The 17,148-nt window shown below is 42.1% G+C and overlaps 1 protein-coding gene across 7 annotated transcripts in view; it reads left to right on the top strand.

The window, feature by feature from the left end:
- Positions 1 to 17,148, top strand: part of Ss18 (SS18 subunit of BAF chromatin remodeling complex) — a 138,404-nt gene that overhangs the window by 106,166 nt on the left and 15,090 nt on the right. For 5 of the 7 annotated variants that reach the window (XM_031365026.1, XM_031365027.1, XM_031365028.1 and 2 more), the window contains exons 4-5: positions 5,003 to 5,156; positions 9,014 to 9,235. In XM_031365026.1, the coding sequence (XP_031220886.1) occupies positions 5,003 to 5,156; positions 9,014 to 9,235 (376 nt within the window). The remainder of the gene's footprint in view (positions 1 to 5,002; positions 5,157 to 9,013; positions 9,236 to 17,148) is intronic. The other 2 variants (XM_031365031.1, XM_031365030.1) reach the window with 1 other exon arrangement.

Here is a 17,148-nt window from a genome sequence, read left to right as displayed (position 1 = left end):
CTGTTCTTAACTGCTGAGGGCAGTTAATGTGTAATGTAAGTATTAGGTTTATCGACCCTTTCTCTTCACGAGAACTCTGTAGATGTCACTGTGACTCGGCGCACTGTGTCATTTCCACAGGGCGTGCACTGTCCCGCATCCCTGAGGTGGCACTGCTTATAGTGCTCTAGACTTCATTTGCCTGTTTGTGTGGTGGTTTTTAGTGTCTGAAAACATCCTGTAGTTTTTCTTCCTGAAATAGCTTTGTCAGGGAGTAATGGGCTCAAAGAATTGAAACCTGCTCTCCTTATTTTTGATTTCTGAAAGATTACATATGAATTTCTATTTTTTTCTTTTTATTCCTAAGTGATTTAGACATGAAACCACAATAAAAGTTCATGAGGAGATTTCTTTAGGAAAGGTTTTAAATCACAGATTAGGTGGTTTTTGTTTGTTTATTTATTTTTTTTTGGTCTTGTTTTTTTAAGACAAAACTAGTTCTGTAGACATGCTGGCTGAACTCACAAAGATCGCCTCCCAAGTGTGCCTGGATCAGTTTGTTTGTTTGTTTGTTTGTTTTGTTTTTGTTTTTGTTTTTGTTTTTTTTTGAGACAGGGTTTCTCTGTGTAGCCCTGGCTGTCCTGGAACTCACTCTATAGACCAGGCTGGCCTTGAACTCAGAAATCCACCTGCCTCTGCCTCCCAAGTGCTGGGATTAAAGGCATGCGCCACCACTCCCCGGCTCAGTTGTTTGTTTTTTTTTGTTTGTTTGTTTTTTATAGAGAAATTTTTGTATTTGTCTCCCTCTTTCTTCCTTTCTTGGTGCTGGGACAGTCCAGGGACTGCCGTCCCCTAGTTGCCCTAGTGCTGAGGTGTCCCACCGCTCATGAGCTACCCCACCCCTCGTGAGCTTACCCTGCCCCTCATGAGCTATACTACCCCTTATGAGCTGCACCCGACCCGTCATGAATTGCGCCACCCCCTCATGAGCTGCATTACCTTGCCCCTTAAGAGTTACCCCATTCCTCAGACTTTCTGTTTTTGTGTCACTTTCCTTTAAGCTAATATTTCAAATGCCCTGTCTACTTCATCTGATTACCTGGCTTCCTCTCTTGTCTTAGTCCTCTCTGCTTTTGCTTCACAGATCTTTGAAGTTGTGTTATGAAGTGTGTACACACTCTTGCTTGCCAGCCCTGGCTGTTGAATGCATATTTTCATCTTGGGGAGCAGCTCTCCTTTGCCCTGTGCTAGGGCCCTTGCTTTCGATGCTGTGCTCCTGAGCTGTGCCCGAGCCTGCAGACTGTCATTGTTATTTTGAATGTTAATAGTGAGGCTTGTTTATTGATGAATTTATTTATTCATTCATTTCTTCCATATTTGCCAAAATACATGTCCTTTTATAAAAATTCTTAAAAGATTTCATTTCTTTTGTGTGTTTGCGAGTTTGCCTGCATATATACTTATGCCTGCAGAGGCGAGATGTTGGGTACCCTTGGAGCTGGGTTTTAGGTTGTGAGCTGCCCTTAAGGTGCTGGGAACTGAACTCTTCGGACGAGCAGCCAGTGCTCTGCGGTCTCCAGCCATGTCTCTAGACCCTGAGCTTTCTGGTGAACCTCTTTTAACAAATTCTAGCTTTTGTTCATCTTAAATAATTTTTATTTCATTCCCAAGTTGGACAGAGTATTTTATCTTAGTATAGAATCTGGACTAACTTGTTGACTTTCTATGTATTGTCTTACCACTTTAAAGGAGTCATTTTATTAGTTTTGAAAACTCTCAGCCAGTATTGTCCAGATGCATCACTGTGTTTTAGAGTGTATTCTGTAACTTCAGTTAGATGTTGTATTGCTTTGTATTTCTCTGTCAGGGATGGACCTCAACCTTGGGCTGTGTGCAGGCTAGAACAGCTTCTCCCCGTTGGGACCTGGGCTGTGTGCAGGCTAGCGCAGCTCCCCCCCCCCGCCCCGCCCCCCTTTGTGCCCCAGCCACGTGCCCTCTTTGCTTGGGTTTTCCCTTTCATCTCTGTATTGTTTCTATGAACCATCTTCAGTCCTGTTTGTTGTTTCTATCTGTTGCACTCTTAATTTCACTGATTTTATTTTCTGGCTCCCTTAAAAGATTTCTAGGACTTTATAGACATTTTCCATTTTTCTGGTGCCCCACCACCCCAACCATTCTTGATAGTATCAAGCATGGTTATTTTTAAGTGCTGTCCATGTCTTTATTATTTATAGAATTGGGGAGGTTGTTCAGGTGTAAAGAGGCTTGTTGCCAAGCTGACAGTGTGAATTTGATCCCCAGGATCTTAGTGCAAAGAGAAAATCAACTCCCTTAAACTGCCTACTGATAATGGCCCCCATCTCTAACACACACATAATAAAAAATTTTTAAATTAATATTACTCTTGTTTCTTTTATTTGTAATAAGCTTTCTATAACAGTCATTATGTGTCAGCCACAGTAAGGCACACAACTCAGTGACCCTTAGCATGCTCACAGTTGTACAAACATTTGCCACTGTGTCATTTCAAAAACATGAAACCACATACCTGCAGCTGGAAAACTGGCTCAGTGGCTAAGAGCACGAGCTGGTTTTGTGGAGGCCCTGGGTTCAATTCCCAACCTGATTATGGCCCACCGCATCTGTAACTCCAATCCCAGAGGATCCAGTACTCTATTCTGGACTCCTTGGGTGCCAATGAAAAACCCCTCACATCTGATAGCACTAAATCTCGATTCTCCCTTCTCCTCACTGGGCAACAACTAGCCTTCTCTCTGTCTCTGCTTTTACCTGTCCTACACATTTGTAAAGCTGGAGTCATGTGATGGCCTCTTCTGTGCAGCCTTTCTTCTTTGCTGACCTTCAGGCATTCATCCAGCCATGTTTCTGTGTGGCCCAGTCATACCCCACGGTATGATCGTCCATGCTTTGTTTATCGTTTAGGGGTTCTTCTGAGGGCTCCCTGAGTGAGTGCTTTCTCTACTCGTTGTGCCAAGACTGAGTTTTCAGCTCTAGAATATGTACAGGAGTTGGAATGTCCAGATTCAGTGCTCCCTCCGTGTTACTCTTGTTGAGTGGTGATGTTTGCCATGGCTCCTGCATCCCCACCAGGATGTGTGGGTTTCTGTCCCTCTACTATTTGCTGCTTCATCTAGTTTTTACTTTGATGTTGTTACAGCCATCCTGCTGTTGTTGGACATTTACTTCCTGTTTTTCATAATGCCCTGTGGTTTTAACAAAATGTCAGATGTTGTGGCTGACACAGCAGTACACATCTGTGTTGTTTTCTTCCAAAGGGAGCCATTTGCCTTTGGTGTTGAAATATCCATTGCCTTAAATTTAGTGATGCTCAGCTTAGACTTGCTAAGGCTGCTCTGTTAAGTCTGACATTAGCCTTAAGAAGAGACTGTCCTCTCCAGCAAGCTTGAGTTCTTCCCAAGAGCCTCTGACTGTGGCTGCTGCAGCAGTCACTCACCTTCCAGCCACCTGCTTCCCTCTCACCTCCTGGCTTACTGTTTCCCGCTTCAGGTGGGTCTAATGAGCTTTTATACTTAAATTTTCTTTTTTTTCTGGTGGTTTCTACTGGGCTCACCCTGTGTACAACACAGTCAAGGAAAAGGCCAAGGTCTGGCATGTGGTCTTGCATTTGACCCCTCTTTCTGGAGGGGTAGCCTTCAATTCCCTCACCCAAACTTGCTTTGTAGAGCCCTCAGGTTGCTCGTTTGTGTGGCCCAGGACTCACTGGCTCTCCTTAGCAGGGGAGTTGGTTTTTAGACCTTGTAATGAGGATAGTGATTCAAGATGAACTGGAGATTGAATTACAGTTAGATTTGGAGTAGAGGTATGTAATTAAAAGTAAGGTGTGTGATTTGGTATTTGTTTGTTTTTTTTAATCAGAACTAAATTGTTAAGTGTATAAAGTTAGACAAAGACCTGAAGTTGAGATTTAAAAATTCTAAAGGTTAGTGATTTACTGGATTTACTAATAAAGAGGTGAAAAGTTGTGAACTTTTTTCTAAGTGGTGTTGACTGAAGAACAGTGTGTCTGTCTTCTGTGTGCTTCTATGTTTGCATCTGGAAAGCTACATAGTAACTAGAGGTGGTAAATGTGAGGAACTGCTGGACTGGACATTACCTTAAGGTCTGGAAGGAAAGGGCAGGACAGATGTGTGGATTATAACTCTGTGTGTGTGTGTGTGTGTGTGTGTGCGAGTATGTGAGTGAGAGTGTGTGTATGTGTGTGTGTGTACATGCATGTATGTGCCTTCCTACCATACAGGCTGAAAATGAGGGTTTAAGAGAGAAACTACTTTCTTTTTCCCCCCATAAGAAGAGAGACAGGTGTTGGTGTGTGTATGCATGTGTGTGTGAGCATGTGTGTGTGCATGTGTGCGTGTCCTTTCACTCTTTTGTGAACTCTCAGGTTTAGTGAGTGGTTGTCATTAGGATTGTCTGTACCGGAGGCCATCCATAACATTCCCAGCCTATAGTAGTGACTGGCACAGAACTGTTGAGCGGAGCTGTTGGCTACTATTGTAAAGCATTCTTCAGTGCCGGTCCTTACCCTCTAAGTGTAAAAGACAGCATTCTCTGAGACTTCGTGCTCCTTTTATGTATTTTGCTGCTGTTATCTCCTTTGCAGGTAAAAATCTACTATTAGTAAACATCGGGATACCATCATAAGGAAAGGACACTTAGTTCTTTAAGTGTTACTTAAATAACAACAATAGGCACATTAGAGACTATAAATAAATAAATGGAAAGCCTTTATAGCCTGTTAGAAAATTCCTTTCCCTGTGAGATTTATAAGTTAAAACACACTTTAACTGTAGTCTGCTTTCCAACGCACTGAAGTTATGAGGGATATTAAATATGATATTAATACATGCATCATTAAAATGCATCTGAAGACACTCAAATGCATTTATTGTTTTGTTTATATCCAGTTTTGTAATGTAGACAGCAGCTATTCCATATGCATCCTTCCTACTTCCTCTTGTTTGACTAAGCTGTCTTCTTTCAGCCACCCACACAGACTATGCCGATGGGTCCTGGAGGGATGAGTCAGAGTGGCCCTCCACCCCCTCCCCGCTCGCACAACATGCCTTCAGATGGAATGGTGGGTGGGGGCCCCCCTGCACCACACATGCAGAACCAGATGAACGGCCAGATGCCTGGTAAGTTTTTCTCCTCTAAGACATTAACACCAGAGTTGCTAAGCAACTGAAACGACATGGGGGCTCCGGGGATACTAGATTGTTGATGACAAAACTGCTTTGAATGCCCCCGAGTCCAAGCTCGCTTCGAGTTTGTTAGCTACAGAGCAACGTGACCTGTATTCAGTGTTTATCAGGCTGCCCTTGGGCTTTGATGTAGCTGACACACAGCATTCCTCTGATGAACAGAACTGGCTAAATTTAGTCTGTCTGAAACTATGCAGTACAGTTGGCTTTAGAAGTTTGGGGTGGGGGGAGATTGTGCCGTGGCTTAAGAATTAAAACCTGTTCATGAAAAAGCACCATAATGTTTATTTACCTAAAAATACATTGAGCTCAGGAGTAGGGATACTGCAAAGACCACATGGGAACAGGAACAGAATTGCCCCTAAAGTACCTAGGGTATTTAGTATTTCCTTGTAGATATTTCTGAAGCCAAATCAAGATTGTTATTAGTACGTATGTTTATAGATTATGATTAATATGGGAGTTGATTTAGAAACAGTATTAAAAGCTGAAGACTTTAAGCTTTTTTACACACTGAGTCCTTCCCTTTACCCGTCTAGTTGTAGCAGCAGTACAACACTGACCTGCTTAGGCCATTTGGGTGTTTATCTAGTTAACTTTAAAACTATTGTGTTTTTATAATAAATTGTCCATAGCATAGGTTTTGATAAAGTGTACTCTCCCTTTAATATGAGAATATTTTTACTTTCTGGGGACAAAGATTATTTTCAGTAGTCAGAAAGAAAAGAGCACTGTTCAACTAGCAAAAGAGCAAATTAACATAACAACCATTTTTATTGTTAGCCTGATAATTGCAATGTCCAGCATAGTCTCTTACTTGGCTGGCTGTGCCTTTGGTTGCATTGGTGTCCAAGGAGGACAGATATACTAAAAGAACCCAAGGGGAGAATACTGAGCCAAGAGACAAGGTAGCCTGCTTTAGAAGATCTGGTGTAGCCGGTAATGCAGGAGGTAATGGTGTTTCCGTCATTCTCATTTGTTTGCTGCTAAGGTTCGCACAGTGATGGCCCCCACACAGCATGGAGAGAGGAGTGTAGACTTTGTAGTTTCCAGTTAGGCTGTAGTTGGGAGCAAGTTGCTTTCCAAGTCCATGTCTGGCTCTAGGACAGCAGCTTTAGAACTGGGACACCCTGCCAGTCCAGGTTAGCCAGTTGCTAGCTCTGTGAGTTTGTGTGGATTAGAATTCTTACCCAACTCTCCAGATAACAGTGAGGCCCAAGACCAAGGAAACAGCTGAGAAGCAAATAATGACTGTCAGCTTGACATACTGGTTTATCTATAAAGCCTTATGTAATAGAGATACGCTCTTTTTATTAAAATTTGTAAATGCTTATTATTATGTATGTGGATGTGTATGGAAGTCAGAGGAAGGTTGAGGCACCGCTGTCTGCCTTGCTGAGGCACCATCTTGTTTCTGCTGCAGCTGTGTACTCAGGCCAGCTGGCCTGTGGACTTCTCTTCTGCTTCCCTCCCCTCAGGTCCCGCTAAGAAATGCTGGGTTGCAGGTGTGTGCCACTGTGTTGGGCTTTATATGTCGATTTCACTCACTGAGCTTAGATCAGTAGGCTTACACAGGAATTATTTTTACCTGCTAAGCCATCTCTTGCACACCCATAAGTAACTTCTTTTTAAGAGCAAAGGCTATCAACTAACGAAGAGATTTTCTAGACTACTATAGAGCTTCTAAAGCAATTTCTAATACCCACTACTGTCTCAAAAGTACAAAGTTTACTGTTTGCTGTAAGAGAATTTGGAAAACCAATTGCTTATATTTTCTTCCATGTGTTTAATTTCCTAGCATAGTTTTAATAGTTCATTTATATAACCTTAATTCTAGGGTCACTTATGTCATTTGATCTTGGCTAAAAAATCAATCACAGCCTTTTTTCTTTGAATCAGATTTGTCAAAGAGGAAATTTGCCATTACTGGTTTTTGTTTTTTTGTTAAAATCCCCATGCCCATAGAACCAAAATCAAATGACACCGAAGTTCCTGCACCCCTTGCCTCTCCAGATGCTTGGTTCTGGGTCTGGGGAGAAAGAAAAAGGGCTCATGGAACTTTTTGCCTGCCTTCCTTCCTTCCTTCCTTCCTTCCTTCCTTCCTTCCTTCCTTCCTTCCTTCTTCTCTCCCTCCCTCCCTCTCTCCCTTCCTTCTTTCCTAAAGCAAATACCCTTTATATAAGCTCCTCATTCCATGAATGGAGAGCTGTCTCGTTCTCTTTGGTGGCCATGCTGTATCCTTTTTTTAAAAGACAATTTTTTCCCTGTGATTGTCTGTCTGTACTGTATGTGTGTGTGGTGCCTAAGGAAGCCAGGAAAGGGTGTAGGAAACAGTCATGAGTTGTGGTGGGTTCTGGAATCAAACCTCAGTATGGAGCCAATGCATTTAACCACAAGCCGTCTCTCCAGTCTCACATTCTTCTTTGTCTAATCAGTATGCCATTTCCTGGTGACAGAAATGAAGCTTAAAGTGTTTTGGTATGTCTATTCACATGTATATATTTTTACATCCATACATATGTGTACCCAAAACTTTCTATCTGTAGGTTCCTACAAGTTAAATTATTGGATCCCAACTACATTTTAAGCTAGGTGTAGTGGTGCAAGCCTGTACTCTCAACATGTGAGGGGTGGAGGTTCAGGATTTCATAGTCATCCTTTGCTGCATAGCGAATTTGGGGCCAGTTTGTGCTACAGAATATTTGTGTCATCAAACCAAACCAAAACCAGGACATTTTAAAATTTGCTAGTCATTGCAAATTGTTCCATATGAAACAGTACTTGCTTAGATTTCTATTCCTTCAGCTGTGTGCAGAAGTGTTTCTTCATTACAAAATGTGCTGGAGCAGAGCTTTGAGGCAGACCTCACTGATTGGGCTAGACTAGCTGACCGGCAAGGGATCACAGGAGTGTGTTGTCTCCCCTGCATTTTACATACATCCTGGGGATCCCAACCCAGGTCCTCATGCCTTCATGGTTAGCTCTTTACCAACTGAGCCAGGTCCTCAACTTCTATTTTAGGGTTTTTTTTGTTATGTTCAAATTTATTTTTATGTAGCTAAATGTATCCATTAATAATGGCTCTGAGCTTCCAAGCCTACTTAAGGCCTTCCCTTTCCAGGAATGTTTCCAAAGTTCTCATGTTTGAAGTTAGCTTTATGGTTTGTTTTTCTTTTAATGTTTAATTTTTCACTAATTAATTAATTTATTTGTTCACTTTACATCCCAAAATCTGGCCCCCTTCTCCTCCCAGTCTCCCCTTCTCTCCTCCCTTCTCTGGGAAGGGGGAGTTTTAATTTTTTTTTATACATATGAGATTAGTCGTAGTGGAAGGAATGAGGTAGGTACTGGATGCTTTGTCCAGCTGTCCCCGCCATCTTCCTGAGCTCTGTGTCTGTTGCCATGGATATAGACATTACCATTGTCGTTTACTGCTAACTATTTTATATATTTGGCATATTTCTACACTCTGCTTCACTGACCTGTCCATCTGCTTGTGTCTGCTGCTACCTCACAGTACTGCTCCATGAGTCTCACTGGCCTAGCAAGCTAGGATTCCTTCCTGTTCCTCTCCAGACGAGGCCTGGTTTTCCAAGATCAGTTCCCTCATTACTAAACTGGGAAAATAGCAACATGTACCTGATCAGAGTTACCGTTTAAGCTGTCTACTTATTTCCTGTTCATTAAATCTTCAGCTCATTGCTTAGGCTGTTAGTTCAGGAAAGAAAAACAGACTTGTATCATGCACCTCCGTAACTCTGATTGTCCATTTTGACCATTTCTCTTTGAAGGGCCTAACCATATGCCAATGCAGGGACCTGGACCCAATCAGCTCAGCATGACAAACAGCTCCATGAATATGCCTTCAAGTAGCCACGGCTCCATGGGAGGTTACAACCATTCTGTACCGTCATCCCAGAGCATGCCCGTGCAGAACCAGATGACAATGAGTCAGGGGCAGCCAATGGGAAACTATGGTCCCAGACCAAACATGAATATGCAACCAAACCAAGGTAACTGCCCACAGCACTCCTGTCCCTGTCTTCCCCAGCTCCAGCTCCTTCATGCCCTTCCTCCCAAGTCAGGATCTCTTTCTTATTATTGGGGTGTGTGTGTGTGTGTGTGTGTGTGTGTGTGTGTGTGCATGTACATATGTACACATACGTGCACATCCAACTGGAATCCATTTAACATTGCTTGTGTTTAGGGCTGGCCATTGGGGAGTTTGCACCTGATTCTGTAGCCTCAGCAGCCTTTGGCCATGTGTAGCTCATCATCTAGGTGTGGGGATCTCTTGTGGAATCTCCTCTGTGCATATTGGTATTTCACCTGGCATTGTCATGTTGGTTCTGTTTAGGCAACTATTTTATTGAGATTTCACAGGTACATTTTCCCTTTTGTGTCTAGTAGACACTGTCTGTCATCAGCTACCCTAGGTCTCTGGCTCGTACAACCAGTCTGGTGAGAAGGGATGCTTTCTAAGACAGGTTTCTACTATGTAGTTGAGGCTGGCCCAGACTTGTGGAAGTTCTGCCTCAGCCTCTCCATTACTGGGATTGCAAGCATAAGCCCCAGTACTGAACGTTTATGTTTTTCTTGTGACGAATGTATATTTATTTTGGTCATTTGAGACAGCCTTTGTCTTAAATGTAAACTGAGTCACAATTGTGCACACATGAAACAGCGTTGAGTTGAGGCTGCCCCCAAGTCTTTTTATTCGTGTTTATAAACTAAATTGAAGTTTGTTTGCCTTTTGCACCTTTTTGGGGGAGTTCTGTGTTAGATTGCTTCATAAGGCTGGCCACTGGGTAAGTCGTGTAAGAAAACGGGCACACAAGTTTGCCCTTACAAGCAAACTTGCTAGCCTTGTTCCCTTTCACTTGCTGGGGCACTTCTGGTAACTCCAGATGGCTTTTCTGGTGTTTGAGGCAGGAAAGGGTTTGCCTTCCAGTGTTTAGTGGGGGTGTGTCTCCGCACCCCTAGCTAGCTGCTTAGCATGCTGGAGTGCACTACAGTTTATTACTAGTCTTAGTGAAGTTGTTACCATGGTTCTCTTAAGTATCCTGTAAATAATAACTAAAAGCCAGTAAGTGGCGCTCTGTTCTGCTAATTGCTATGTTAAAGCATTTGGCACATTGCCACTGTAAAGCTATTTCACTATAAAATGTAGTGAGCCTCAAATTTGATTGATAAAGGAAGTTGGGCTTGTGTTAAAATTATTTATGATGAAATATTATAATTTCAAAATATGAATACAGTTATATAATTTTGATTAGTGGTGCTCAAGTTACCTGGGACCTATTGAATCAAAAGCTGATTTGGCAAATGAAAGTTTCATTAAAAAGTTGTTTGTTTTGTTTGTTTCATCATAAAACCTTTCTTTAGGTAGTTTTTATAACAGTAAGCTATATTTAAATATTTTTCCTGTTCCGACAGCAGAGATGAGATCATACTACATTGCAAGTAGTCCTTTTTAGAAAGCTCGAGAGATTCTAAAAATGAGAGGAGCCTTCTTTGCATTTCACCTCTTCACAATGCCTTTCAGGACCCAAAGTTCCGTCCTTGGTGCTGCCCTGCCCCGGGGTCTCAAGTTTAATAAAGGTTGCTTTGATGTTTTTGTTCGCATTGAAAATGGCAAAAATCCTTAGACAAGCCTCATATTTTCATGTTTATGTTTGTATTAAGAAACACTAAAAAATGCTTAAAAATTGTTGTATTGTTTTCTGTTGTCAGTAGTTTTGTTTGTTAAGATTTATTTTATGTGTGTTTGCCTGCATAGATGCCTATGCATGTGTGTGTGTGTGCTGCCTTTGGAGCTCAGAAGAAGGTGTCCCCAGGAACAGAGTTAGTGGACAGTTGTAGGTCACTGTGTTGATGCTGGGAGCCAAACCCAGCTCTTCTGTAAGAACAGGGTGCTCGTAGCCACTGAGCCACTTCTCCAGCCCCTAGTTGTTCATTTTGAGATACAGTTTTGTTGTGTAGTCCTGATTGGCCTTCCTTAGCCTGGTAAATTCTGGGATTATAGTCATGTGCCACCAATTTTTATTAATGAGGCTTTTGAGTCATGGAAACTAAATATTGGTGAAATTGTAAGCTGCAGCTTATGGTTAGTGGTCAGGAACAGAGCTCACTGGTAAGATGAGCTATCTGTACATTCAACACCATGGGTGCGAGAAAAGGAAAGGAAGGAAGGTTTTGTCAAGTGACCTCTCAAAATTGAAAAAAATAACAACTCAGAGTTCCGTGGCAATTAACTAGTGCATTGTATCATTTACTAATGTATTTGTATTAATGTTTTTACAAACTGACTGATGATGTCATAGTTTTCTCTTCGTGCTGAGCTGTACCCACAAGTGTGTACCTACCACACAAGTCTTCTACCACCGAGCTACACCTCATGCCTCCCCTCAACCCCAGAACGGTAGTAGTTTTCTAAACAGGAGCACTGCAGGGAGAGTCTAAATGCATTTGATATTCTGGTAGCTGTAAGCTCATTTGCCCCAACTCTCTTTGTAAATTGCTGTAGGAATTCTGCCACCCCTCCCATCTTTCTCTCTACTTTGAATGTGAAATTAAAGGGGAAAAAAATACTCTTCAAATCTCATTTATTGTAATTTTACTTACTCATATGAAATAAATCTAATGTGCAGATTTTTATTCATCTTTATCTTTTAGGTTGTTTAAGAAGTAGAGAATGGGTTTGTTAGCTTACACTGCTGGGGCTGATGTCCTCAGGCCATGCAGTATAGTAAGGCAGAGTGGTAGGACTGCGGAGTCCTTTGGACACTAAGGTGCTGGGTTCCATCACACAATTTCCACATATGTGTTTCATTACACCTTTTCTAACTCGTCCACCTGCCTCCCTGGGCCCAGAGCCTCCCTTAGCCCTTGCCTCAGCATGTGTTCTAGTCCTCTCCCCCGTAGGCTCTCCAGCTTCCTCTCATGGTCCCCTTTCTAGTTGGACCTCACAAGTAAAAACTGTTTTTAGCTTTTTAGTAGTTTGCGAGAAAGTTTGAATTGATAGGAAAGTTAGTAACAAAATCGTTGAAACTTGTTTAAATACATCATCTTAAATAGCTACACAAAGATGCATGCCATAGCATCTGCCTCACGTCCAGGTTAGCTGCAGAATTGAGCAGGCTCACTACAACCTGGCAATGTGAACCAGCCTGAGCAACATAGCAAGAGTCTGTTAAAAAATGCTGATCCTATTATATTTACTAATTATACTTTTGTATGTTTGTGGTTATTGAAATTCATATTAGCAGGAGTTGGCTTTAGATATTGTTAAAACAGGTTATATGGAATAGTATCCATGGATATGTGATAGTATCCATGGATATGTGATAGAATCCATGGATATGTGATAGCACTGTGATTGCTATCTACTCTCTGTTAAGTTTTACACATCTAGAAGTTGAGAAAAATAGAATGTTTTTTAACTTACTTATTGAACTATAATTTTAGCAAAATAATCTCTGTGCTGTCATTGAGCAAATTTTAGTACACAACTGTAGCACACCACAGTCTAAATATAACAGACAGCCCAGCATCTGCCTCCCCACCTTAATTCACGCTTGTCCGGTGAAGTTCTTCAGCCGTCACTTGGAGCCTTTACTGACCTGCATGGAGTGAGGTGCTGTAGAACTGAAAGCCAGAGAGGCGGGGAGTGGGCTTCTCTGCTCACGGCCTGATCCCTGGTGCAGAGGAGAGTGCTTGGGGTCATGCTCGTCTGTTTATTTGATGACTAGGAATTGGAACTCAGTGTCATGTCATAATCTGGAAAGATGTTTAATAAAGCAAAAGCCCACCAAATGAGAACAGAAAAGCCTCTGGAAATGGCCCACAGTTATATTTGCTGGAAGCAGTGTATTATTCATTCACAGGCATTACGTGTAGCGTTCTGTATTTAATAGAAATTAAATGTCAGGTGTAAAGACTTCCGCAAATTGTTTTGTGTTAAGAATATGCTTTAAGAGCTCTATGAACATAATTCTTTAGACTTTGATTCAAGCCTTGAGCCTGGGGCTTTTGATAAATTGATTAAAATTCTTAAAGATTAAGTGAAGTAGGCTAGTGTGATTGCTTGGTGGCCACACACACCTGAGAGCCTGAGTTTTACTCTTCAGTGCTTGTCGTAAAAGGGAGAACTAACTCCTGGAAATTGTCCTTTGGAGGCTGGAGAGATGGCCCAGTGGTAAAGAGCACTTGCTACTCTTGCAGAGAACCTGGGTTCAATTCCCAGCACCCACATGATGGCTCACAACCATCCATAATTCTAGTTCCATGGGGTCTGATGCATAATACATACGTGCAGGCAAAACACAAATAAGCTTAAAAAGTTGTCTTCTGCTCTACCCACTCCACACTATTACTCCTGCTGCTAACGATGGTTGATAATCAAGCTTTTTCTTTTTAGATAGATAGACATAAACATTGATTTTTCAATTGTGGCTGGGCAGTGGTGGCACACGCCTTTAATCCCAGCACTTCGGAGGCAGAAGCAGAGGCAGGCGGATCTCTGAGTTTGAGGCCAGCCTGGTCTACAGAGTGAGTTTCAGGACAGCCAGGGCTAAACAGAGAAACCATATCTTGAAAAAACCCCACCAAAAAAAATATTTTTTTTTCAGTTGTCATATCACAGCTGTAATGTCTTAACTTATTTCTGCTTGCAAGGGCTCACCTCACTTGTGAATGGAGAGCAATGTGAGTGGTTTCCAACCCCCTTTAGGCTTTGTGACTTTTTGGGAGAATTCATGGAGCACAGCTGAATGCCATTCTACATTGGATGTGTTATGTTACTATCGCAAGGGCACAGATCACATCAGGAAGTGGAAGATGTGCAGAGGCAGCATCCAGGATGGGCAGTGGGATGGGCAGTGGGATGGTGTTTCCGTTGTCTTCTCCCTCAGCAGCAGGAAATATCGCTCACCTGGCACGGTTATGAGAAGATGCACACATAGTTACCTGTGCCGTGGACTCTGTTGCGTAGATTTGATTAATAGATTGCCCCCATGATATATCTACATCTAGTTATTACTCCAAACTCGACCTAGGTTTAGGAACTATAGGACCTCTGATATAGAAATTAAAATAAGTGTAGTATATGGGACCTAGGGGACCGTTTCCAGTACTGGCCTCACTACTGTGAAGTTAAGGGAGCAGATCGCAAATCAGGATTCCCTCAAACAAATGGTTAGTTGAAGTGTTCCATGGGAATGCTTGTTTGGTAACTAGTGTTCTGGACGAGGAATCATGTTCTCTTTGTTCTTCCTTACCATCAAGACTGGCAAGTATTGCTACAGAGTATTGCTGATACAATGGTTGCTATGATAAAGGGTTTGAGGTGTAGCGCAGCCTTTCTATTGTAGTCCACACTAGCCATTTTGTTATAATACACCAGTTTCTAGCTGGAAAAGCTAACCTCTGGTTAACATGAAGACTCTGGAAGATGTAAGGAGCCTAGAACATGAACTAGGAAACACTGCCAGGCTCGAATTATTCTGTCCACAGTCTATAGGCACAGTAACCTGTGCTTAGGCTGCTGATAGAAATCTCAGCAGTTTTCATTGTAGAATTATTTTTCTTTCCTCTCTACTCTTTGTTCATGACAGTCAGATGCTCTGCTTTAGTCACACTGTATCATGTGTTGATTCACTGGCTAGTTAGTTGTATGTCCTGCTGTAGCACATTAGGAAGCCAATGTCCTTCTCTGTGGCATTGTAATCCCTCAGCTGTTACTTTTTAAAATTGTAAAATAATTACACATTTCCCCCTTCCCTCCAAGCCCTCCCGTGCCCTCCTTGCTTTGCAGCCTAGGCTGTAGCTCCAGCATGGTGGGTAGCTGAAGGTGACCTTAAATTCTTGAGCCTTTTGCGTACACTGCCTGAGTGCTGGGATTACAGGCATGCCCAAATCATCAAGCCTGGGTTCTGTAATGCTGGGATCCAAGCTGGTGCTCTGTGAGTACTAGGCAAGCAGTGTAGCAACTGCACTATACTCCTGAGCCCAAGCTAGGCGTTCTGATGTAGCCTATCCCCAAGACTGTCCACTTAGGGAGACAGGGTTCTTCACAACAGATTATCACTGTGCCATCCAGTCCAGTGGTTTTGGAATTCAGTTCAGCCACCAACAGATGTTTACCAATGAATGTCTTTATGAGTCACTGTGGTGGAGTCTATTTCAAACTAATTTTTTGAGGGGTTGCTAACAAAAATATGCCCTAGCTTTGTTTGTTTTTTCAAGACAGGGTTTCTCTGTATAGCCCTGGCTGTCCTGGAACTCACTCTGTCGACCAGGCTGGCCTTGAACTCAGAAATTCGCCTGCCTCTGCCTCCCAAGTGCTGGGATTAAAGGCATGCGCCACCACTGCCTGGCTGCTACATTTATTAATCCATAACATACTCAGTTTTTTTAGTTTTAATCACTAGAAAGCAGAATCCATAATGTAGTTTCTCAGGCTACTTTGTGAAAATGCCTGCAGTGCCCATGAGAAAACCAGAGTGCCTTACTCTTACGTCGCTGCTAGGGATGGCCTGGAGGTTGTAGCTAATTCCTTAATTGTGAGGACTGTGTGTCTGTTCTCTACCCTCAGGTCGCAGCACCCTCTTTAGGACCACCAGAAATGTGGTGAATGTCAGTAGGGCTGAGAATCACAGCCATTAAGAAACAGTTAATATAAATAAATATCTGAGAAGGTGGTTTGTGTATGAAGATATGAGTGGATGTGCATATGTATGTACGTGTATGAAGAATGTTTCTAAAATAACACCATTTATGATTCTTCCCAAATTAACAAACTGTTAACATCTGTAAATTCTCTTTGGTCTGAGTAAGCCTCTGAGATGGTTACAGTACCTGTCACATCTGTCTGTCACCCTGGCTCCTTCCTTGCCTTGCCCTGGTACATAATAAAAAGTACTCAAATTTGCTTCTTGACAAAATTTTCTTGGAGCTCAGGATTTCAGTAACATAAAACATGGCAATTTTAGACTATTTTCTGTGTTTAATGTAGAATTGTTATTGTAGACTGTGTAGTAAATTGTAAAATTCAAAATGGATTAGTGTGTGAATGGTAAATATTTGGTTTATGTCCTTTGCAAAATACATGAAAAATTATATCATAGATTAATGAGGTATTATACATCTTTGTGTATATATTATCTACTTTGTAGTGTATCTAATATCGACATTATTTATATAGAAACAAGGAATATCCGTGAAGTGAAAAATAACGTATGCTGCTGTTATTTGCAACAGTGATTATGTAACATTCATTTTGAAACACCTACTTTATTCTGGGGTATGCATTTGTAGAATTGGTAGCCTTTGTCCTTAACTTGTTTCCGTTAGTGTGTTAAGGAAAACCATATGTGTCCTAGATAATCAGAATTGAGGTTTTAAACTCTTTTCATGGATACGCTTTCAAGGTGATGAAACAGATGGTCACATTGCCAAGGAGGTAAAGCTTTGTTCTCACATTGTCCCTGGAGACTTACAGCAGTGAGCTGCTTGGTTTTAGATATTTGTTTAAATTAATAATGAGCCTATGACTCACCTGTGTCATTGTGGCCTGCAGAACTTTCCCACGCTCTCTGGTCTTTGCCTTTTGATGCTATATGTAAGTGGGATACTTCTTGAGACAGTGGGGTGAGAGTGGTGGGTGGGATGAGGGACCCAGCAGCCCTTTAGGAGCATCTTCTACTGCTAGGTGGCAGCATGGGATGAGATGGCCTCTGCTGGTCACGTGACAGGTCTTCACAGTTTGTGCTGCCGCAGTGGTACTGGATTCTCACCCTGTGGACTGTGTAGCCCATGCCTTATTACAGGCCTTTGCCTAGTAGTTTTTAGGATGGGGGCCAGGGGTGGGGCTGGTGAGAGGATTTTAGTTATTTATTATGGAATACTGCCCCCCTGGAGGCTGGAG

Source organism: Mastomys coucha, unplaced genomic scaffold (assembly GCF_008632895.1).
Source record: "Mastomys coucha isolate ucsf_1 unplaced genomic scaffold, UCSF_Mcou_1 pScaffold13, whole genome shotgun sequence".
NCBI lineage: Eukaryota > Metazoa > Chordata > Mammalia > Rodentia > Muridae > Mastomys > Mastomys coucha.
This window is presented reverse-complemented; position numbering and strand designations above follow the sequence as displayed.